This window comes from Synchiropus splendidus, chromosome 3, assembly GCF_027744825.2.
Source record: "Synchiropus splendidus isolate RoL2022-P1 chromosome 3, RoL_Sspl_1.0, whole genome shotgun sequence".
Classification (NCBI taxonomy): Eukaryota; Metazoa; Chordata; class Actinopteri; order Syngnathiformes; family Callionymidae; genus Synchiropus; species Synchiropus splendidus.
In genome coordinates, this window is record NC_071336.1 from 8,507,013 (window position 1) to 8,528,140 (window position 21,128).

General features: G+C 45.1%; 4 protein-coding genes across 17 annotated transcripts in view; all 4 read left to right on the forward strand.

The window, feature by feature from the left end:
• The first annotated feature begins 8 nt into the window (after positions 1-8).
• cth1 (cysteine three histidine 1) lies at positions 9-3,141 on the forward strand. Of its 4 annotated transcripts, none has more exons than XM_053859799.1 (3): positions 9-280; positions 1,452-1,550; positions 1,937-3,141. In XM_053859799.1, the coding sequence occupies exons 2-3, from the start codon at positions 1,542-1,544 to the stop codon at positions 2,885-2,887; spliced, it is 960 nt and encodes a 319-aa protein (XP_053715774.1). In that variant the 5' UTR covers positions 9-280; positions 1,452-1,541; the 3' UTR covers positions 2,888-3,141. The 4 variants fall into 4 exon arrangements, with proteins under 4 accessions (XP_053715774.1, XP_053715775.1, XP_053715773.1 ...); XM_053859800.1 differs by having other exon boundaries at positions 9-276; XM_053859798.1 differs by lacking the exon at positions 9-280 and adding an exon at positions 300-615 and having other exon boundaries at positions 1,043-1,550.
• Positions 3,142-3,327: 186 nt separating this feature from the next.
• On the forward strand, positions 3,328-7,657 carry taf6l (TAF6-like RNA polymerase II, p300/CBP-associated factor (PCAF)-associated factor). Its single transcript, XM_053859956.1, has 12 exons — positions 3,328-3,709; positions 4,093-4,257; positions 4,386-4,472; positions 4,543-4,693; positions 4,970-5,020; positions 5,105-5,199; positions 5,278-5,352; positions 5,507-5,727; positions 5,847-5,979; positions 6,044-6,172; positions 6,502-6,989; positions 7,060-7,657. The coding sequence occupies exons 2-12, from the start codon at positions 4,111-4,113 to the stop codon at positions 7,397-7,399; spliced, it is 1,917 nt and encodes a 638-aa protein (XP_053715931.1). The 5' UTR covers positions 3,328-3,709; positions 4,093-4,110; the 3' UTR covers positions 7,400-7,657.
• A 158-nt stretch (positions 7,658-7,815) lies between these two features.
• LOC128755930 (potassium channel subfamily K member 1-like) lies at positions 7,816-9,029 on the forward strand. The gene is made up of 3 exons (XM_053860041.1): positions 7,816-8,137; positions 8,214-8,609; positions 8,785-9,029. Exons 1-3 carry the CDS (start codon positions 7,816-7,818, stop codon positions 9,027-9,029), a joined length of 963 nt encoding a protein of 320 aa, XP_053716016.1.
• Positions 9,030-13,326: 4,297 nt separating this feature from the next.
• The window catches only part of ehbp1l1a (EH domain binding protein 1-like 1a), a 30,766-nt gene continuing 22,964 nt past the window's right edge, over positions 13,327-21,128 (forward strand). For all 11 annotated transcript variants that reach the window (XM_053859045.1, XM_053859038.1, XM_053859035.1 and 8 more), the window contains exons 1-6: positions 13,327-13,533; positions 18,813-18,870; positions 19,449-19,544; positions 19,617-19,670; positions 19,868-20,046; positions 20,940-21,085. In XM_053859045.1, coding sequence (XP_053715020.1) covers positions 13,430-13,533; positions 18,813-18,870; positions 19,449-19,544; positions 19,617-19,670; positions 19,868-20,046; positions 20,940-21,085 — 637 coding nt within the window. In that variant the 5' untranslated portion in view covers positions 13,327-13,429. The remainder of the gene's footprint in view (positions 13,534-18,812; positions 18,871-19,448; positions 19,545-19,616; positions 19,671-19,867; positions 20,047-20,939; positions 21,086-21,128) is intronic.

Below are 21,128 nucleotides of genomic sequence, written 5' to 3' on the forward strand. Positions count from 1 at the left end.
GCTGCCAAAAGGCACACCTATGGATTTTTCTCCTTTCTAAAGCAGTTATGTTTAACTAAGTGTGAGACTTTACTTTTTGTGGAGTTAATGGAGTTCAATCCGACCCATGAGTCCAGGCTTGATTGGTCAAAGCAATAGCTTATTGGTTTTCTGCGTTTCCTATCAGACAGCTTTTAATTAGAAAGTGTCTTTGGTGAAGTGGCAGTTAAAAGTGTTAATTCCCACAAGAGCTGGAGACACTGGAGAGTGTATTCAGGATGTTGATTCAGAGCTGTGGTAGGTGAGTGAGAAATGAAAATTGGAAACCTTCCGCATTTATTCTGAATAGTTAGAGTAGGTTACAGTCATCTTCCTTTCACACCAGTGTGAGCTAAAACAGGAATGTACTAGAGCCACAGCCCAAAATGATATATGTATGGTGTCGTAAATGTGTCTGTCTACCCCTCCGTGACAAAGTTGACTTTCAAGTTTTCTATTTGGAATTAAAGCATTTTTGGGTGTGACCATAACTCACATTACACTTTATTGTAAGGGAACTATATTCATTCATGATTGAACATTTCACAACAGCCATGAAGGACATCCACCTTAGTTGAGGCCACGAAACATTGCAAGGTAAGTTGCTCTGCTCTGAGCATATTGTAGCTGATAAAGAACATTAGCTTAGTTCAGGGAAATGCCAGTCACTGACTATCACATTATTTACTCCAAATAGACATTCAATCAAATTTAACTTCTGATATACTGTGCATTTTATCGTCTTCAGACTGAATCGTTTTTTTTGTCTCTCTTTGTTTTTGCAAATTAGAATAGGAATCACTTAGAAGTAACTGAACATTGTCTAATAAGAAAAGTTATCTTTGCAGAAAATATAATGTTTGCGGAGAATGTTGTTAACAATGCTGTTATAAATAATGCTACTATGACTAAAACATGTCTGATTCCGTGTCATATGAAGCTGGAGATATTATTATACATATTGTATGGACACTGGATTCATTATCAAGACTTGAATGTTCTATCCCGCTCTGTTTTCTTTCAGGAGTTGTCGTTGCAAGACTCGTGTTCGTTCCATCTTTTTAAAAACATTTTAAAAGACAAAGTACCATGTTGCTGAGAGGCAAAAATGTGATCTCCTCACATACGCGGACAGGGGGACTCGATTTCCTACCGTTGTCGATTTGAAAGAGGGATTTAATGCTTGTGTGAAAGGTAGTCGTGGTCTGAAAAAAAACCCACACACACATCATCGCTATTCACAACAGCATCATAAGGAAGTGAATTGTTAATCGGCAGAAAGTCTAGATGTGATTGGCTGAACGGGCCCCCGCCGGTGTTTGCCCCGCCCCCCCTGCGCACCTGATGCTCGTTAGAGGCGGAAGGCGGGAGTTTGCGGACGGTTTAAAAGACCAACGGCAGCTCGACTGACTTTGCTTGTGACTCCACTTCAGTGCAGCAGTGTCTGAGTCCCTGCCGCTTCACCATCTCTGTCCCAAGCCACCGCTCTCCAACACAAGACGTTAGAAGCTCCGCTGGCAGCCATGATCGAGGTGAGTTTAGTCGCCAGTAGCCATGGCATTGCTTCATGTTCTCCTGACCTCAGTGGTCAAACTCAGTTGCTTCTTCCTTGGCCAGTTGTTGTAAGGCAGCAGGGTGAGATAATCATCAGAGTTTGTCAACTGTGTATGGTGCGTTGTATAGGCTTCTCTGTGGTGGTGTGAACAAGTTTGATTCAACTTTGACTTGTCTGATTATATATTTGTTATTGGGTGTCCAATGAAGGCTTGTTGTGCTAATACTGCAGTCAACATTTACTAGGATTCTATAGCTGTGATGGCTCACCCAACTGTAGTTTGTTCATATCAAAGCATGTGTGAATTTTGTTTTTGCACTTGACTTGCTTTAATGCCTTCTTGATGATGCTACTCCCTTCCAGGCAAGCGACGACCTGTTCCTGCCTTCCTTCCAGGACGAGGAGCTGGTAGACAACCTGCTGTCCAGTGAAGATTCTGATGGAGAAGTTGGTGGTAAAAGCGACAAGGAAGGAGGCTCTCTGGCCAAAGCCCTGCTCCCCCTGGTGGACTTCTCCTCACCCCTGATTCCCTGGGTCTGTTCCACCCGCTACAAGACGGAGCTCTGCACCACCTACTCTTCCACCGGGTGCTGCAAGTATGCCGAGCGGTGCCAGTTTGCCCATGGCCTCCATGAGCTCCACGTTCCTTTCCGCCATCCCAAATACAAGACAGAGTTGTGCCGAAGCTTCCACACCACCGGCTACTGCTATTACGGCAACCGCTGTCTCTTCGTCCACAGTCCCAGTGAGCAGCGTCCAGCCCAGCGCCGGAGAAGAAACGTCCCATGCCGCACCTTCCGCTCTTTTGGAGTTTGCCCCTTTGGCACTCGGTGCAACTTCCTGCACATAGAGGGCGGCGACGTCTCAAGTGGCCGAGAGTCCCCCGACTCTGAAGAGGCCTCGCCCTCCACTCCGAGCCCACCACCCACCAGAGAGTGGAAGCCAAAAGGAGCTCTGTGCCGCACCTTCAGCTCTTTTGGCTTCTGCTTGTATGGCACTCGCTGTCGCTTTCAGCACGGCCTGCCAAGCAAGGTGAAGTCTGAGCAACGGAAGGGCCCCAACTTCAGTCCTCGACCTGCCGGCAGCTGTGGTTTACCCTCTCCCACTTCTCCCTTCACCTCCTCGCCCATTTCTTCCACCTCCTCTTCCCCTCCACCCACCTCTCCTCTGGACACTCCAACTGAGGCTACCGCCCACAATGCCTTCACCTTCTCCAGCCAGCACCTGAGCGACCTGCTGCTGCCACTTGCCCTGCACCTGCAGAAGCTGGAGACCAGCAAGGCCCAGGAGATCTGGGACAACCGGGCACTCTAACCAACCAGCACTCCGTCACAGCCGCTTTTGTATTCTTTTGTAAATACGTTTAACTTTTTCTCTTAACATGTTTTTGCTATTTTTTTTTTTTTTTAAATATGTAATTTGTCAGCATGTCAAGCAGGCCTTGAACCGTGAAACTGTAGCTCAGACAAACAATACGTGTCTTCGGTTGTAGGGATTTATCTTTGAGCCACTGCACCTTTGACTTTAACTTATACTTTAACTGTTGTACATAACTAATCCAGCCAGTGTCTGACTTCAGTGTCATCAATAAACTAAATTTTAAAATCTACCCACCTTGTTGCCTGATCTTGAAACCCTGTCACAACCCTTGGACAGAAACGCAAATCTCTGCCGTGACCTGTCAGTGTCTCACATCTGACTAGGGTCACATTTTCCCTACTCAACTTGGGACCGGTCTACATCGCATTCACTTTGATTTTGACGTATTAAAACTCGGCGAAGCATCGCGAGCCCAGAGTTTTTCTTTTAATACAAGCGATGAAACTCCGCTTCTAGCCAATCAGCAGCCGGAACAAGTGTGTCGTCATCTCTACGCGGCCAAGTTAGCCCACTTCAAAACGGGATATGAATTGTCACTCAACTGCTTGTTTTGGTTGAGGTTTCGGACGCGACTCGGAAATAGCTATTAAAGCAAGGATCATGTTACATTTCTCTGCCTGCGACACTCATTTTACTGTGAAGCTGTTGTCGCACCTTGTCGCTTCCGGTGGATGCTAGGTTGACCTGCTAAAGGGAGCTATATTTGCTCAGCTTCATCTCAACTTTGTTTCCTTACACACCTGCATAAAGCGAGAGGTAAGCTATAATCGCCCTGAACGCGAGTTGCTTTTTATCGTTTGTTTAGTGTCGGACAATACCACCGCACACTGCTAGCTTCTACAGGCAGAATGCTACATGAGTCAGTGAATACATCAGTCACCAATGTACTCTATGTACAGTGTACGTGTGCCGTACATCGAGTTAACATGACCAGATGACCTGCCACTTAGTGTAATGTGATTTATTGCATTCCAGTAAAGCTATACCTATTTCCTCTATCTAAATGTAAAAAGTTGAAATTCGGCTCGCATATGTTGAGATTATAAAACGGAAATACGTAAAAAGAAATCGGGAGCGGTCAGATTAACTACACCTGAGTGTTTTTTTTTCCACTGAGAACACGATTGTTTTTGTTCCAGGCAGTGTGCCCGGTGAGCATGGCGGACCGGGAGGAGCGTCGCTTCGCTGAGGTGTCGCGGGAGTCCGTCAAGTTAATGGCCGAGAGTGCAGGCGTGGAACTCGGCGACGATGTGGCGGCTTTGTTAGCAGAGGATGTCTGTTACCGGTTAAGAGAGGCCACCCAGGTAAAGCACTCAATTTGGTATAACAAAACGATGAAAGTATGGACCCAAAAAAAACAGTCAACAAAAATCGTCGAAAGTGGGACCCATATATACATGGATGACCAATGTTTTGTTTGGTTGCCTCACAGAGCAGCTCCCAGTTCATGAGACATGCCAAGAGGAGGAAGCTGACTGTTGAGGATTTCAACAGAGCTCTTCGCTGGAGCAACGTGGAGGTGACAGGCATCTGATGGTTGTGTCTGAAGCTGTTTTGTATTCAGCGTTAACCATCACCTCGTCTAACAGGCCATCTGTGGACATGGGGCGCAGGACTCGCTGCCATTTCGTTCGTTGAAGGAAGGAGAGCTTTTCTTTGTCGAAGAGCGAGAAATTAATTTAGTAGAATTGGCTCTTGCAACAAACATTCCCAAGGGGTGTGCTGAGACAATGGTGCGAGGTAATGATGCTGGGACATATTCATTCTCACTGCACATGCTCAAATTTGAACTGTTCCCCTCTTTTATCAGCACCTTTTCAACAGACACCAGGATCCATGCATGGTTCATTTACACATTGTTTCCACAAAAGAAGCAAACACTCACAAAAACAAATATTTTGCTGTCTCCTTACAAACACCTCTTGAGTTTCCCACGCCCTTTGCACACACCTAAAAAGTTCTTTTTGTTTGAATGTTTTTAATCTAACACTAGCTTTAAATCTCTTTTCTTATCAGTGAACGTGTCATATCTGGATGGGAAAGGAAACCTGGAACCGCAAGGGACTGGTGAGTCCGTCATATGACAAAATAAACCACACACTGAATGCAGTAATCATAACTTCAACTGTCGTTCATGATTCTCTGTCACAGTTCCCACAGCAGTGCAGTCGCTGTCTGAGGATGTATTGAAGTACTACCAGCAGATCACTCGAGCGATACTCGGAGATGACCCACACCTCATGAAGGTTCGTGTTATGTGAAGTAGTCCACCTGGTTCGCAGGTATCAGAGTGTGGTTGCTGACATTACGTTTGCTTCTCACAGGTGGCTCTGATGGACCTCCAGTCTAATTCCAAAATTGCTGCCCTGCTGCCGTACTTTGTCTATGTTATCAGTGGAGTAAGTTCAACCCACCTGTTGCTCAAGTTTTCCTGTTAGGTCACAGGCTTTGAAGTCTAGTGATTATTTTTCATGTATTTACTCTCTGAGTCTATCATTGACACTCAGACACAGAGGTTCATTTCATGTATTGATGTCTAATTTCTTTGTGCAGGTGAAGTCCGTCAGCCATGATCTGGAGCAGTTGAACCGCCTCCTCCACATGGTCAAGAGCCTGGTGCAGAACCCATATCTCTACTTGGGCTCGTACGTCCGCAGCCTGGTGTCCAGCGTGATGTACTGCATCCTGGAGCCGCTGGCTGCATCCATCAACCCGCTCAACGACCACTGGACTCTGCGAGACTATGCTGCTCTGCTCCTGAGCCACATCTTCTGGTGAGAACATCACTTGTTCTCTTTCAACGTGAGCGCTGCGCGGTGGTTGGATTGTAGTCGAGAACCTTAAAAGTCTCAACCGTGAGCGATTTAAACCATTTCACATGCCTTTCTTTCAGGACTCACGGTGATCTGGTGAGCGGCCTCTACCACCAGATCTTGCTGTCCCTACAGAAGGTTCTGTCTGACCCTGTGAGGCCACTGTGCTCCCACTATGGAGCTGTGGTGGGTCTCCATGCTTTAGGATGGAAGGTATGTCAGCTGAACTGGATCAGTCGAAGTTTAAATCTAGATGACCAACTGTTTGTTCTCACAGGCCGTGGAGAGAGTTCTCTTCCCTCACCTTCCTGCCTACTGGGCCAACCTGCAGGCCGTGCTGGACGACTACTCGGTGTCCAACGCTCAGGTCAAAGCAGACGGACACAAAGTCTATGGCGCCATATTGGTAGGACACTTGGGGTTACACTCAGTTTCAAATGTGCTTTTCTTTTTTTCACATTCTTGTTTTTTATTTGGGAACATGTTAACGGCCGGGAGAGTGATCAACCCCAATTAATTATTGTGCAAATGTATGAACAATCTTCATTATCAGCCGTCAAACTCGTCCTTAACCACCAGAGATCGCCGTGTTGGGACTCTGACTGATCCAGAATATAGTGTGTGCATTCTCTTGTCGCTGGAGTTTCTGTCTGATACCAAAATTGAGTACTTTTATTTGGTTTCTGATTAACTGAGAACTGATTTAACATGCACACCACACTGTTTGACTTCTAGGTGGCAGTAGAGCGCTTGCTCAAGATGAAGGCTCTGTCTCAGCCAGCAGAGGGCGCCTCCAGTACGACAGGTGGTTCAGCAGCAGCTCTGGGGTACCGGGTCAGCTCTCCAGGTCTCAGTCCTCCTCCTGAACCCTTGTCTGAGGCGGCTCTGGGCATCGCCAGCCACCTGCAGGCTGGAGGGGCCGGCTGTCCTTGGGAGGAGTGGAGCCCCGTCCCCCTCCCTGCCATGTACTGTGAACTCTATTCCTTCTTTGGAGACAGTCTGGCAGTACGATTCAGCACTGGTCCAGGTTTCGGTTGCAATACCCCCTGCGCTGTGTCACAACCTGCTGACGTCAGGAAGGAGCAGCCTGGACCTGCCTCCAACCCCGAGACCACTAGGAAGATGCCTCAGCTGACTGCCAACCTGAACATCAGCCCACGGCAGGATGGGAGTCCTCGCACTGACCCGCTCCCCCCGAGTCTGGCTGCGACTGGGCCAGGAAGGTAAACTACCACCCTCTGTCAGTAAACCACCTTGAAATGTTGCGTTCCTCAAGACTGTGTGTGTCTTCAGGTCTTTGGCCCGCTCCTCTTCCTCCTCGTCTGTTCAGCGTTCCAGAACCTCCTCTTCACGCTCAGGCCCACGCTTGGCAGGTCCATCCCGCAACGTCTTCCCCAAAGCCCGCTTCACATCTCCTCAGTCCGGACCTCCTGCCTTCTCCTTCCTGATCGGGGGTCGACAGATGGGTCGGCGCTGCCAGGGTCGACGCCCCTTCCAGACCACCTTTACTCCCTCTCCTACACTTGCGGTACCACCGCGAGCATATGCGCATAAACTGCCGGTGATCGGACGAGTGAGTAAACCAGTGCGCAGCTGGACCTGCTCCCACTACTCTCTGTACCTCCCTCTGTGATCCCAACTGGCTGGACTCTGTAGATACTGTAGATATACCTTTGATGGTGGACACAATAAAACAGTTACTTTTTGGATCTGTTTTCATCTTCATCTTCTTCATCTTCAATTTTAAAACTCTTCCTGTCATTTGCTTTGTTTGAGAACAGACTCGGACTCATCATCGTAGCTCCTGAAGGTATTCACATTAAAAGAGTTTCACAAGAGCAACCATGTCATGTTTAGAGTGTCGGGTGGTAAAGCCCTGCCTCCCTCCAGGCAGTTATGAGAGGAACATAATGACAATAAGGTGAAAATTCCGGGTTCACTCCTGCATCAGCAGGTACTGATGGAGGTGATGCTGATGGCTGATCTCCCTCCTGCTTCCTAAATATTTCAGTGCAGCTGAGCCCTCAGTGTCTGGTTGCAGCTGCAGTCATGGCTGCGCTCTTCTCTTCACCCAGCAGGGCCTTCTGCTCTCTGAGCGTCTGCTACCTGCTGCTGCTGCTGCTGGGAGCTCTACTCTTCCAACTCCTGGAGTTACCGCTGGAGAAGCAGCTGCAGCAGCAGGCGCGGGAGCTACGACAGTCCTTCTTGCAGGACAACTCGTGTGTGCAGGAGAGTCAGTTGGAGGAGCTGCTAGCTCGCTGTCTGTCTGCCCAGCATGCGGAGGTTCCTGTTCTTGAGGAGGACGAGGAGCAGAGGCAGTGGAGCTTCACCTCTTCCCTCTACTTTGTCATCCTCTCCCTGACCACCACAGGTAACACACACACACACACACACACACATATGCATTTGTCTGGTCATTATCCTCACTCCTTCTGTTCACCCTTCAGGTGCGGACTCGTACTCCCCCAGGTCAGATGAAGCCAAGGTCTTTCTGGTTTTCTACTGCACCCTGGGGATTCCTCTCACGCTCCTCATCCTCACCCTTCTCTCCAACCTCCTCCACCCTATCCTCACCCTCTATCCGCTCCAATTCCTGCGATCCCGCTGCACTCTGTCACTCACCCAGTCAGCTCTCATCCACTTCACCTTTCTGTCCATCCTGGTTCTGGTCCTGCTCCTAGTTCTGCCTGCCCTGCTGCTCTGGAGTCAGCAGCCTCAGCGGAGCTTCCTAGACTCCCTCTTCTTCTGTTTCCTCACCCTGAGCACCGTGGGCCCAGGAAGGAACTCTCCAGGAGGAGATTATGGAGCAGCAGGCGAAAATGGGGTCAAACTTCTCTCTGCAGGTCAGGCGTTGTTTTCCAAGTGTAGAAATCTTTGTATTTATCTGCATCACCATCTGCTCCGTCAGTATAAAGTTGAACAAGACAGAAGGTGTTTCAGATTTCTTGTTTCATCAAGTGGATGCAGTCTGCAGCAGCCAAACATGAGAGTCACTCATACATCTCCCTCTCACCACAGGTTACCTTCTGGTGGGCCTGGTGGTGCTCCTCACACTCAAGGAGACGGCTCTGCAGGTTCCTCAGGTCCGCGCTCTGCTCAGACTCCTCTGTGGCTCCCACCGTGTTGAACTGAAGGGATTCAACCTGAACGAACTGACAAGTGAAGAACAAGAGGAGGACAGGCAGTACACTTCATCTATCTGCACCGTCTCTTCAGAGCTGAGGAGCTCCGGCTCGGCATGTCCAGTGATCAGTGGGCTCTGACAATAATAAATAAATGAATTACATTTGTGTGTTTAAAAATGTTTAAAAGCTTTTTCTGTGGCACGGCGGCCAGAAGATTACAGGTCGACCTCCGCTCACTCTAGAACCTGCAGCTCCATCCCAAAGAAGAATCACGTTAGAACGTCTTCATCCAGTGAGATGTAAAACCATCTTTGACCACATGATGTCACTGAGTGTGCGCGTCAGCAGAGAAGGAAAGGCGAGGAGTCACACACACTCCGTCATGCTTCTCAGCAGACGCAGTTGAATATCCCATCGCAAAAAACTCCCCACGCATCACAAATATTATGATCATTTGCTCCATATGAATTTACAATTTCTGTGCTCATTTTTCAGGATTTTGTTTAAGTTGTTTGAAAGTACGTGTATTTGTGTTTACGATTTTGACCTTCACCTCACAAATCATTTCTGCCATTCTGCCATAAATGTGATGCAGGCTGAGTGGATAACCCAGATTAGTTAGGACACATTGTGCTGAGTCATTGCTGGGAGTCATTGTGCCCCAAGAGTGACACACAGATGACTGATGGTCACCATGGCTGTCATGCGACGCGGCGCACTGGACACATGAGCCTCTTTGGCACCGAGTCCAAATACCAGGACTAACATTTGTCCTGACTGCGAGGCCTTTAAGTCCCGCATGTTCTCACATCTGGTATAATGTCATCATACCTTCTTGGTCTTTTGCACCAGCATCCTTGATCATGTCTTGTGGAGTACAATGCTATTTCACATATGTTGAGCCTCAAATTAAGCATTTGAGGCAAAATATTTTCTTCAATTTTATTTCACCCTTCTCTCACACGTCGCACGTGTTATAATGTTGACCAAGAGTGGAATGAAAGATTCACACATTAAGGTGTCATCGGTGAAAGGTCGTCCTTGACACTAGCGTGTGGACGTTAGGAATATCACCATCTCCTTCTGACCTTCTTCTTGCCGCCCGGCTCCGCCTTGCTGCCCCGGTGGGTGATTGACAGCTGGCAGGTGTTTGGATTATCTGGTCTATATTTGCGGAGGTCATGAGCGGAGCTGTGGGGCGAGATGACCTGCTGGGGGTCCAGTTTCACCTACAGGGGTCCACACCCCCAAAACATGTTCTCTCATACCTGGAAATCACGCCATAAACTCATTTGGAAAGTATAATTAGATCTGCTCATTTCATTTATTTTGGTTCAGGCTTGTGTCGTGATGCTTCCTTCATATTCTTCTGCCTGGTTAAAGTCCAGCTCTGCATATGAGGACTGTTTCTGCAGATTTCCCCCCCTATTATCTCTGCTGACCACACAAGTGTCCTTTTGTTTGTCATTCTCTGTGCTCACTGAGACCAATGTTTTCCCCACGGGACACTTCCTGCGCCAAGGCCAGACCTAAAGCTCCATTCTGCTCCATAACTGGCCATTTACATTATTTCATGCAAGTCAAAACACCATCCCTCCATCCAGCTAGCTGGATTTTCTGCCACCTCACTGGGTGTTATTGTTTAACAAAACACATTACTGATATACTATATTAGTACAATATTAACACATGGACAAATATCCAGGACACATCTGTGCTCTAAAACAAAACTGAAGCCAGGGACAGGAAGCCGCTCCTCTTGACACATTAGCGACAGTAGCATCAATATTTTGGATGTACATTTTATCTTGATTTAATATGCAAAAATATGATTTTAATATAATAGAAAAAGAGACTGCTTTGACAGGGATCCCTGGACATTCCTGAGCCAGGATGGCCACCATCGCTGCGTCTTCGGTAACATGACATTCTCTATAAATGTCATGTAGAGTGGGCTATTCAATTTAGTTGTCAAGCCAAAAGAGAGGACAGAAGAAAAAGAGGCTGAAATTTAACGTGCATTTTGTTGCTGAAATGTTAGTGTTATTTACTTTTCTGTTTTACTTTTATGCTTTTCATATACATTCTGTGTTTTGGTGGTGAATATTCTGGTAAGAAATAAGATATAAATATGATTTAAAGACACTTTTTTTCAATATTTGTATTTCTAATTTAATCTGAGGGTTTGCATGACTCATTAAAAAAATCAATTTAAATTGAACATTTCAAGATGACTATCTATCTCTTTATTTTAAGAATAGGAATGGATGACGATAAACAATTTTAGAAATATGCGGCGTGTCACCTGCAGAACAGAGAGTGTGTTGTGGAAAAAGTCAGTGTCATGGTACTGGCCCATGTGCAGTGAACCGTATATAAAGCCATCAGACACTGCGCGGGGTACAGTCATCATAACTATTGACAGAAACCTTGTCACATGCAGCTGTATCCTGCAGCAGCACATTAGCACTGAATCAAACTCTGTCAGCGGCTCTGGTGCTAATGCCAATAACAACTTTTTAAAAGAGTTATTCCCATGTCAGCGAACCCCTGGGGCACGTCCTCTGGGTTATTTTTAAAACAGCCGAATGCAGATGTGTCCCTCTTGGCTGGCCTAAGTCAACTTCTGGGACTCGCCAGTCCCCAGCTTCACTTTCCCGCCAAGAGCAACCGTTTCCCTTGTTTCACCATGATAAGTTTGCTTTGAGGCCTATGCTTGGTTCACTGGGAGCATAGAAGACAAGATCACATTGACTCATGGCTAAAACAATTGAAGCCAAATGAAAGGTGGATTTTATCACACTTCATATGTCTTCATATAAAAACACCTGGGTGAGACTGTAAGGTGATCCATCATGAATCCCCAACACTTGTCATAACTGCTAACCCTGCTTCAGAACAATACCTGTAACCAGTGGACAGTGAACGCAACATACTAACATTTGCTCAAACCTGAGCACAAGAGGCCTTGAGTTGTTTATTAAAGCACATTCATGGAGAGTCAAGGGCGTGTCAGCAGGTCCCCATTCACGAGGGACGTTTATCGCCTTGCGGATCAGTCAATATGAATGATCATTGTCGTGCAATGATGTCACAATGCGGAGCGGGCTTATCGCACAGACGGCTTTTTTCACTTCAGGACAAAAGTCTTGAATTCTGAGGAGGCACTTTCCCAGACAAATGTCAACATTCCCTTGCAAACACATTGAGAGTGCGAAGCCTGATAACACAACTCACGACAAACAAAGACGGTCCACACCCAAAGCTGAACGGCTTCATCTTGTCAGGACGTTTCACTGGGACACTGTTCTTACACTCTGAACTCCAGTGTCACATCGACTCTTCACGCTGTGACACAAAGACTCTGAGGCAGTGATAGTTGAATGATCATGTTTATGTCACTTATGTTCCCAGCTGCTGAGTGTGTCAATCACAGATTATAAATAGATTCCCAGGGATAAACTCCGGCTGTGAGGGATTTTCCTCCACCACCAATTTCTATTTTGTGCATCGCTCAGCAACCGCTGTCTAAATGTTTGCTTGTTGTTCACCACATCATTGTTGTTGTTTGTTTGGCTTCAAACTAATAAAGGCTCCTAAAGCTTTCTTTTTTTTTTGTAAAGGAGTGAAATTAATGGTTTGTTTATGAGACACATTTCTGACCGATAGAGGCTTCAGTGTCCCGTCAACGTCCCGTTTGTTATTATTACGTCATTATCCTGAAATGAAGTCTGCGTTAGTAGATAAAGGCGTGACTGGCATGTGTCAAGCTAAATATACTGAATGTCTCAGTTCTTTCACAATAAAACGAGAGTTTTGTTTTTGACGGTTCAAACATCAGAAACAAAAGTGCAGATGAGAAATGAAATTGTGTAGGAATGTTCAGGTGATGACACAGTAAAAATCATCGCTAAAGATATCTCAGATGCGACATGAACCCTTATTTCATTTCATTGCTATAAAACCATGAGTAATGACCAACGTCATACATACCAGATAAATGTTAACTTCCCAAGATGTAACAACGTTTGAAACAATGTTTCAACGTTCAATTGTAAAAATTGTAAATTAACTTGTTGTGGGTTTATATATATATATATATATATATATATATATATATATATATATATATATATATATATATATATATATATATATATATATATATATATATATATATATATATAAGTGAATGAAGTGAAGTGAATCACCACCACATTATGTCAATTGTATCTTTTCTGAATAAATTGCTCAATAATTATGAAATAATTCCTGTCTTTTATTGTTTGACCACCTTGATCGTCTATTTCCGGGTTGACGTCTCTCCAGCTTGACGCTAACGACGAGCAGAGGCGTGTGTTTGTTTTGCTGGCCCTGGTGAGGCGAGCGAGCGCCGGGGGACGTCCGAGAGCTGTCAGTGGCCACAGGTGGAGCTTCCCGAGCACTTCTCAAAAGTCGCGTCCCGATGACAGGACAGTGTAGTCTGGACGCGGGTCTGTGTGTTTCCTTCTAATGTGGGTTTCTGTGTGAAACGCAGCATGACATCGGTGTGGAAGCGGCTGCAGCGGGTGGGGAAGAAGGCGGCCAAGTTTCAGTTCGCTGCGTCGTTTCAAGAATTGATGCTCGAATGTACCAAGAAATGGTGAGTTGTTTCACAGTTCCATATAGAGCGCCAAGTGTATGTAACAAGTTGCTGTACCGTCGGTGGCAGGACAGTAGTGTGGGGTTGAAAGGGGCTGATGAAATGATAGCATCTCAATTTAAACGTCGCTTTTGTATTTGTTGTTGTTGTTTATAAATAGTTTTGACATGCATATTTGACATAACATCATTTAAAATCATTTATTCCCAAGCTTTTGTGGTCACAAGCGGACGTAAAACTATGAAATGATGCGGTTAACTGATGTAGATAGGATGGCACCCCGATGAAGGTGTGTGTCAGATAGTCATCACTTCCGCATGTGTTCACGTAGCTTCAGCAACATGCGCTTCACTTTGGCATCTTGTTATCCAGGTCATGTTCCGCTGCCATGTTCAAAATAAAGCGGGGGGTGGCAGATACCCACCTCTTATCGCCGATGCGAGTCCTCTAAATCCTCCCCAATTCACGAGCGACTCACAGCTGGATGAACCTGTTTGTGCCCCTGCAGCTAAACTGCAAAACACCACTTCCCTCATTTCTCTCGTTTGAAGCTCAAAACGACGTGTGTGCACAGATGACATCACTGGCAGAGCAGAGAGTGACGGCGCCCCTCCATTTAAAAACCTCTGCCAGAAAAAGCAACTCATTCATTTGGTGTGGTGAACAGAATTATCACAACAAAGCTGTGTCTCCTATAAATTGACGTCCATCTGTTTTTGGGTGGAACCACTGCACACGTTTTCTTCTCCTATCTTGTTTCACTTTTTAAATATCAGCGACTGCTAAGTCATTCAACATTTTAAACTCAAGGTTTCCAACATGTTTTTTGGTCACTTACATATGTTAGAAATACACATCCCTTGCTGAATATTGAAGGTCATTTTATGGTGTTTGCAGCTGCGATTCCATTCTTCCTCCATGTGGGCAATTTCTGATCAATAACTTCCTTTTCATTAACATGTGGGCTGATGCCAGAGTGGCAGCTCTTTTACACGCCATCCTGTCATAACTACCAAACTCCCTCTTGCTACATGAAGAGTGAGGCACAGCTGGACCAGAATTGTTAGGAGGATGACAAATTTTCATTTTAACATTTTAAAGTAGGTTTCAAACTGGAAAGTGGGGCTTGTTTGGATGTGAGAAATAACGTGCAGCCTAAACCATAGATGATAAAATAATCTTCTACTTCTGCCCACTTGAATATTAGACCCACAGCATAACAAAACACAGATTAGATGACACATCCACTACTGTGGTACCAATTTACCAGAGCGGATAGCAGAGTCCCAAAATCCACTCACTCCTGACCGCGAAACAGAGACACAGAAGGGCTGTTGTGCAGAACATGTGACAAAGATGTTTAGAGGAAGATCCTCCTGATATTGTCTGCATGACATGACTCTCTGTCCATCCTTCCTGAGGAGAAATGGCCCCATATTCTGAAATGCACTGTGCAGCCGAGGCTGTACTGGCTGCTTAAACAAGGAAGTTATCGTAAGTAATCCATGTAGAGGCACCGCATCACACATTTTCTTTTGTGTTTGTGTATTTCTAAACCATCTGAAAAGCTGTCAGTCTATATGGCACTACATGGATTATAAACCTGTTAATGAAAATTGGAAATGAAAAATTGTGTCACTCAGGAGCACCTGTCTTTCGTCCAGTGAAGGAAGGACTCAAGACACCGTAGCAATGGATTACTGCTGATTGAAAAATAAAAAGGAAACACAGTCACATTTGGAAGATTTTCCTCCACTTTCTGTTCTGTTCATGTCCTCATTCGCTACATTTCCACCACAGTTGATTTATTAAATATTAAAATCTTGTTGTTTTTATTTTTGTGTTGAACATATTTATTTCACTGTGTTTTTAATTGAAATGAAAAATCAGTTTCATTTACATTATGATCATGCCATGAATAAAAAAAAAAAGACAACTTTTCAAAGAGCTTTCACAAGTTACTCATGTGTCCTGTACAGTTGGGCACTCTATAACCTGTCAGAGTCATGGGGGAGGGGGATGTTTTCATGGTTGGCATGATGTTAGTTAGTGAGACTTCCTGTCAGGACAGGGGGGGTGGACCGAGGCCCAAATACTGAGTAACAACATGGTCATTGTGGTTTGGCAACATGTTGGGATTCTTCACTCACGTGGTTGGGGATATGGATATTGGATTTCATGATGATGCACTTATCTGGGCAAAGGACAAATGATCAATATTCATTTTTTTTTATACCTATACAGCCTTTATTCTTGAAATAATCTACCACCTTTCTGCCCTTTTATATATAAAAAATGTTTTATAAAATCTGACATCAAAATAAAAGTGTTAATGTTTGTATTTTCATAAGGCCTCCGCCCTCTGAGTGCTTCTGCAGTTCTGCAGCTAAAAAAAGTCAAACTTTCACACTTTGTAAGGTGACCTTTCATCTTGCAAACACTGTTGATAACTTTAAAGAATGGGAGCCTCTTGCAGTGGTCTAATATGGGAAGCTTGTGCCAAAGCCTGTGGCACCTCAGTTAGCAGCAAAACCAGCCCAGAGCATCTGTGTGAGTCAACATCCACTACCTTATTAAGCCAGGCGTTCTGTCACGTCTGCTTTTGGTCCCTCTGCTCTCAGTGCGATTGCTTCTGTCTTCTTGCTGCTGCTGTTCTTTAATTCCATTATCATTACTCACGCTGCAGTCAGCATGTGTTTCCAATCCTCCAGCCCCGACTTGCACCCTGCACTCACTTCCTGTCACTTTGTTATTGCACATCAGAAGAATAATGAGACACACAAACCAGTATCAACATGTTTCTGTTGCAGATGAATTGGCTCTACTGACACTTAAGCCGTGCAGTCTGTTAAATGATTGCTTTGTGTCTGCGCCGTGCCACCGTTCTGACCCAGCTGCCCCGAACAATGGCTCTGACACCGAACCTGGACAGGCTGAGAATAAACCTGGATTAGAAATGAATAGCCATTTTAAATCCTAAATATCCTAAATATTAAAATAGCATATTAAACAGCTCTCTTCTCATGAAGTGGGCAGCAAGGTGGTGCAGTGGTTGGTGCTGCTCGCCGGTCTGTTTCGAAAGTGCCCAGCATGTCTCCTGGCTCTTGCCCCAAGGAGCTGGGATAGGCTCCGCCCCTCCACGACTGCTCCAGGGGAAGAAAATGAATGAATGCAGCCATTGTGAATGACAGAGGAAACGGTCCGTGTAATGCCACTGTGAGGCTTATGAACAAACTCTGGCTCGACAGCTATGCATTATTGGTAAAGATCATAGAGGAACGGCACAAAATAACAAGACAATAAAGCAATAATCCTCATGCAGAGCCCATCAACTTTCACTGAATTTCATGTCGACCATCAACACAAACTGAATCATGCGTGTGATGTGATAGTGTTTTTGATGAGAATGTGTCCCAGTTATATTGAGACATATGCCCTGGTTTGAAGGCGGATTACTATTTCCACCTACACTACTGTCGTATCAATGACATGAGTGACTGCTTACATCACCTAAGGAGAATGTGTGACATGTGGACCAGGCAGATGGATGACCTCCTAAACTCAGTTGTGTGAGCTTCTAGTCCTCTGTGGTTTTCACTGTCCTGGAAAGTCTTTGACAGTATGTAAGTGGCCTTCTAACATTTCCAGGACACAAGAACATGGTAATGTGATACCAGCCGAACAACCTGATGATTCCCAGATCCAAGATAGTCGTGTGTTTGAGCTCACCTGTGCTTTCTGTGTTAGACACATATGCCAGTGAACGCAGAAGCTACTCCACTCCAGTTGTATATGGAAATACAGGATATATAAATTATGGTTTTGCCCAATACTTCATTGCACCAACAGCCAAAGCAAGTTTCAGAATTTGTCTCAGTAATACTCACACCTGGCAACAGAAGGGCATTTTCTCCTTTGATCATGAGCGAACGTGCCTTCTGCAACACTGACCTGAGGTCTGAAACCTGTTATGTAACCGTTAACCAAGACTTTCGCCACGGTTCTTTGTGTCATGTGTTGAACCTTTTGAAGGTCTCTTTCGCCCAAACTGCCTCTTGAATCATGTTTAATGTGTGTCTCTTATTGTCATCCTGAAATCCCTTCACAGCACGGTCTAACAAAACCTGAAATCATGTGCTGTGATAAGCAGTTTACCAAAGGAGCAGATGCCACTGGCACGTGGTCTCATCATCTCACTTCCCTGCCCTTGGTTCTAATTACAGCTTTGCTTTGCTTCAGTGAAAAGACTCCCAAATGAAAGTGCTGCTTTTTTAAATTGGGCTTGTAAGTATAAAAAGAATAGGTGTCATGTTTTTGCGACGGGTTCTTGACCTATTTCCCCTCACGTCAAAGAAGCTGTTGTTGCTGTTTGTACTCAGGAATCTCAAGTCTATTACTGAAAGAATGTTCACTGATCGTGAAAACCCAGGGACCATGTGTATTTGTTCCTGAAGAATGGAAGACATGAAACTTTCCACAGCGATGCAGCTGATGACACACCACTGTTGCATGTTGACTCCGGCTACGTTCAGTATTTGTCATCGCCAGTGTTCAGACTTGTACTGAGATTGTTAAACCAGCGTCACAAGGGAACCAGTCCATTGATGAGGCAAGAGAGGAAAATATGAAGCTGTCAGAGGGGAGAAAGACAACCTCTCGTCCAGACCTTCTCTCACATTTAATATTTCTCTTCTGATACAATAGCTTTTTACACATTCATTACTGGGGTCAGGTTCTCTGAAGAAAATGTCTATGGATCTACGTATTGCTAGAACATCACGTTTTCTTGCCTGGAGTTAGAGTCCATGAAAAACAGGGGTCCACTCGCAGCCAAGGAACTTTGCAATTCTTTTGGCCTCAGTAATAAAGTTCCATTCATTCTTACTGAACTGGAATGACAGTACTAGTTAGGGATGGATTGATACCCCCTTTTACATCCGATACCAAAACCGGATGCTACAGCCTTGAGCATCAGTCGATACCGTCTGTCACTCCAAAAGTTGTCAATAATGTTTATACTGCTTAGTACCGACACCTAAAACACCACGCCACTGAAGTTGCGCACAACTGCTTTGGCTTCAATACAATCTAAAGCTTTCAACTGCATAAACGAATGTGCAACATGGAAAAAATCAAACTAGGCTAGAATTCTTGTTTGATGCACCATTGTAAAATCAAAATGAATGAGAAAGTTCATTCACCTCTGAAATGCTGGTCTCTCACTCAACGTTACTGTTCGTATTATTATTTATATTTAATCGACTCCCTTTTAATTCCAGGCAACCAGACAAACTGCGCGTGGTGTGGACCAGACGGAACAGACGTCACTGCACCAAGGTAAAAAAACTTTCCCTGGAACACCAACATTCCATCCTCTGTCTTTTCAGCCTCATCCAATACAGACGTTCATAGTGCGATCTTCACCTTAGCTGACTGTTGGGGCTTGTTAAGTAGATCCTAGAGGTGTGGAATTGACATTTGCATGTGATGTCAGAAATCATGTGTTACTTTGGGTGGTCAAACTGGCGAAACCTGACTTACATACCGTAGAGAGGTCGTATATATGACTGTCTTCTGCAGCAGGAGTCACATGAGGGCAATGATTGAAGACAGTCTGGAGATAAGAAAAGAAGTGCAAAAAGTGCATCACAGCAAATCATAGAATCCTGACTGTCAAGATGTGTGTCGGCACTATATGTTAGTGCTTAGCACTGTTATAATTGACCATGTGGTTGGTTCTAATTGTCTTTATTGCCAGAACTATGGTGAAAAGTTAAAACATCACAGCTACTTGTGATGCACAAACTATTTAGCAACTGTGACGTTTTAACTCTGCACCATCGTCTGAATGAAATCAGCTTGTCACTCCCTTCTAGTTTAAATTATTCAGAATGAACTGACACTTGCGTCTTCAGCTCCACAGCTGGCAGCCCGGGATAAAGAACCCATACCGAGGGCTGGTGATGTGGCAAGTCCCAGAGAGCTTGGACATCACTGTCACTCTGTTCAAGGTCTGATGCTCAGACATACACCATGCAACATCCAGAGAGCAGGAACAAATCACAGTCTTTCTTCGTCAACAGGAACCAACTGCTGAGGAGTTTGAAGACAAGGATTGGACTTTTGTCCTTGAGAGCGTGAGTCTGCGGCTACAAATTCTGATTATTTTCTTCATTTTTACTTCTGTGCTTTTCATTTCAAATAAAAGGAATGAACGTGGTGTAGCCAGAGAAGGAACACGTTGCATTTACTCCTCAAATTCAGTGCTTAAAAGAGGCTGAAGCCAAAGAAATGTTGAAATAATGAGCTGTCATTATTCTCTTCATCCATCTAGGAGACCAAAGGCCGTCGAAAGGTGCTGGCCTCAGCTGACCTCAACATGAAGAAGTTTGCCAGTGCGACCTCGGCGCAGTACGATGTCACGCTGAAGCTCAAACCTCTCTCTGTGAAAGTGATCGAGGCCACGCTGAAACTAAACTTGTCCTGTGTCTTTCTCAAAGAGGGCAAAGCCACGTAAGTCTTAGCTTCACTGATGTGGCATTAGCGAAGCATTTCTTAGCTTCTCTTGGTATTGGCTGCATTTTTTTTGTAAACCAGTGTTCTCTAATGTCCTGACATTGGAGCTCAACAATTGAATGAGTGTAACCAGAAGGATGTTCAGTGGCTATAGAAGAAGGAGAGGTCATGACAAAGTCTCACCAAATCTTGTCTTGTAAACAGTTCATGAAATCGTGATTTGGTTTGGGCACAATTTACATTGAACTTCATGCAGTTTTGTGGTATTTTATCTCAGAGAAATACGGCACTTCAATTTCTTAAGGTCCAATTCTTCAGTGAGACACGTTGCTTTGTAGTGGTCTATGATTCTCCAACCCTGATGTCCAAAATTATTATCATTGTATGTCTGTGGGTGTGTATGGAGGATTACATTACATTAGATGTCCTTTTATTTGTTGGACATGACAATGAAGTGCAGTTGCTGCTGTGAACTGGATTCTCACAGCGTCATTATCCAGGGCCTGGAATGAACAGACAGGAAGGGTGACCTGGAGGATGTCTATCATCAGTGAGGTGTGTCTGAGGGAGCAGGCTGAAGCCCTTACAGTGGGCCATGGACCTCCATGTTGTTGGATTGGTGTGAGGTTCAGACTGATCCTGTGTGTCTGTTAGCATGATAGCATGCCTTAGTAGCCACAAATAGTTTAGAATGCTGGCAGTTTCTGTGAGACTACAAACTTACTGGTAGAGTCTACCTTAAACAAAGTCAGAAAACACAGAAGAGGAAGCAGGACTGAACGTTACCGTGCATCTGCAGTGTCGTAGAATCTGCTACTGTGTCTGGATGAGCCAATGATGTGGAGAGAAACGAAGCCTGGCATTTCCATCTGTCTGACTCCCTCCTGCAGGGACGAGGACATGCAGAGTCTGGCCAGTTTGATGAGCTTTAAGCAGAGCGACATCGGGAATCTGGATGACTTTAACGACAGCGATGACGAAGGCAGCGAGGACAGAAGAGCCAGCTTCGGGTCGGGTCAAGCCACCGTAGTCACAGGTGAGAGTGTCTCTGAATCAACCCCCTCTTTCTGTGAGCTCGT

Coding starts and splice junctions, on each gene's coding strand:
- taf6l (XM_053859956.1), top strand. CDS start 4,111: ATGGCGGACCGGGAGGAGCGTCGCTTCGCTGAGGTGTCGCGGGAGTCC. Junction 5,200..5,277: donor ATGACCCACACCTCATGAAG/GTTCGTGTTATG, acceptor TGCTTCTCACAG/GTGGCTCTGATGGACCTCCA. Junction 5,353..5,506: donor TTGTCTATGTTATCAGTGGA/GTAAGTTCAACC, acceptor TTCTTTGTGCAG/GTGAAGTCCGTCAGCCATGA.
- LOC128755930 (XM_053860041.1), top strand. CDS start 7,816: ATGGCTGCGCTCTTCTCTTCACCCAGCAGGGCCTTCTGCTCTCTGAGC. Junction 8,138..8,213: donor CCTCTCCCTGACCACCACAG/GTAACACACACA, acceptor TTCACCCTTCAG/GTGCGGACTCGTACTCCCCC. Junction 8,610..8,784: donor GGTCAAACTTCTCTCTGCAG/GTCAGGCGTTGT, acceptor CTCTCACCACAG/GTTACCTTCTGGTGGGCCTG.